Source organism: Trachypithecus francoisi, unplaced genomic scaffold (genome assembly GCF_009764315.1).
Source record: "Trachypithecus francoisi isolate TF-2019V2 unplaced genomic scaffold, Tfra_2.0 Lachesis_group12, whole genome shotgun sequence".
In the NCBI taxonomy this organism is placed as follows: domain Eukaryota; kingdom Metazoa; phylum Chordata; class Mammalia; order Primates; family Cercopithecidae; genus Trachypithecus; species Trachypithecus francoisi.
The window spans coordinates 77,825,018-77,826,596 of record NW_022681457.1 but is presented as its reverse complement, the minus strand read 5'-3'; the positions used below and the strand labels follow the sequence as shown (position 1 = coordinate 77,826,596).

The 1,579-nt window shown below is 62.7% G+C and overlaps 1 protein-coding gene across 1 annotated transcript; it reads right to left on the bottom strand.

Annotated features, from left to right (window-relative positions):
• Positions 1-568: 568 nt before the first annotated feature.
• TMEM275 (transmembrane protein 275) lies at positions 569-1,102 on the bottom strand. Its single transcript, XM_033229327.1, has one exon. The coding sequence runs from the start codon at positions 1,100-1,102 to the stop codon at positions 569-571; it is 534 nt and encodes a 177-aa protein (XP_033085218.1).
• Positions 1,103-1,579: the final 477 nt, after the last annotated feature.

Below are 1,579 nucleotides of genomic sequence, written 5' to 3'. Positions count from 1 at the left end.
TCATGTTGGGGTAGAAACAAGGAGGGTAGCGATGGGCAGGAGGGGGCTGGAAGCCCTTCACTGTGTGTGCAATGACAGACAGCCCAGGTTGACATTTGTCCCTTCTTCCTCTCTTCCTCCCACCCCCGGGGGGACTGACACTGCTGGTGGTTAGCCCCTTCAGGGTGGGTGCTCCTTGGTTCACAGTGCCCACATGCCAGGCAGAGGTTGCAGTGTCAGGGTCGAGGGTCCAGGGGCCTACTTTCATCAAGCTGGATGGGTGAGGTTTAGTAGGGACCAGAGACCCCACCTAAGGGGCCAAGGGTCTGCTGCTCCCTTCTTCGGGGTGTGACCCCTGACACCATCACACGTTCTACCCAGGAGTTTGGGAGATGGAAAAGATGAGGCCCCCTGCACCCAGCACCAGACCCTTGTAAAAAAGAAAGAAGGAAGAAAGGAAAAGAAAGAGAGAGAGAAAGAAAGAAAGTAAGAAAAGAAAAGCTTTTTTCTTTTTCTTTTGTCCCCTTAAATGGCACGGAAGGAAGGGGAGTGAACCCGGAGAGCAGAGTCACGGCGGGGTCCTGGTCCGCTAGGGGGCGGCCCTCTCCCGGGGCGGGTTGAGCTGGATCCCTTCTGAGCGCAGCGCGCAGAAGGCCGCGGGCGCCGGGGCCTCCAAGGCGAGGGTGCTGGGGCCGGGGCTGGAGCGGCCGGAGGACGCGGCTGAGACTGCAGGGCTGAGCTGCATGGTCGTGGTGTCCTGTGCCGTGCGCTCGCTGCTCTCCATCTCTAGCGCCACGGGCCCGGCGCCGCCGCCACCCTGGCCAGGTACCCCCGCGGCCGCCGAGCGCGCGCCGGGCGCGGGGCCCCGGCGGCTAAACACGCAGCAGGCCGCGAAGAAGCCGAGCGCCAGCACCAGCAGCCCCGACCCCACAACGAGCAGCGGGTTGTGCCCGGGCAGGAAGGAGGCGAAGGCGCCGGCCAGCGTCACGTTCACACCAGCCAGCAGCGCGCACAGACCGCAGGCGCAGCACAGCGCAGGCGACTGCAGGCCCGGCACCCGGCCCCGGGCGCGTTCGGCGGGCGCCAGGACCGGTGGTCCCTGGCTCTTTTCTGCCGGCGGCATCGACCTGCGCACGCCGGGCACGCATCAAGCTCCCTCTTGCCGGCCCGGAACAGCCCAATTGCCAGGAGCCGCCTCGCGCTAGTCCTGTGGGCACACAGCAAGAGGGCGGGGTCAAGCAGTGATCTCGACCTCTAATCCTAGGCTCCGTCTGTAGCTACACTCAGTGCCTGGGTGGGCAGAGGTCATCTTGGTCAGCCCCCCGCCTCTGTCTCTGGAAAGCAACAACCCATCCCATATGGGAAGAGTCTGCTTGTTGTATCCCCACCTAGTTCCGGGGGTCCCTCGTGGCCAATCTTGCCATCCTCCCTCTCTCCTCACTTTTTTGTTCTCCAAACAGACACCACCCCTCCAACCCCTTTCCTCCAGGAAGCCTACCTGGACTCATTGAGTGAGAGAATGGCTGGAAAGTGCTCAGCACAGTGTCCAGTTCAGCTTAGGTGCTCATCACATGGTAATCATCGTCTTCAGTAACCCGAA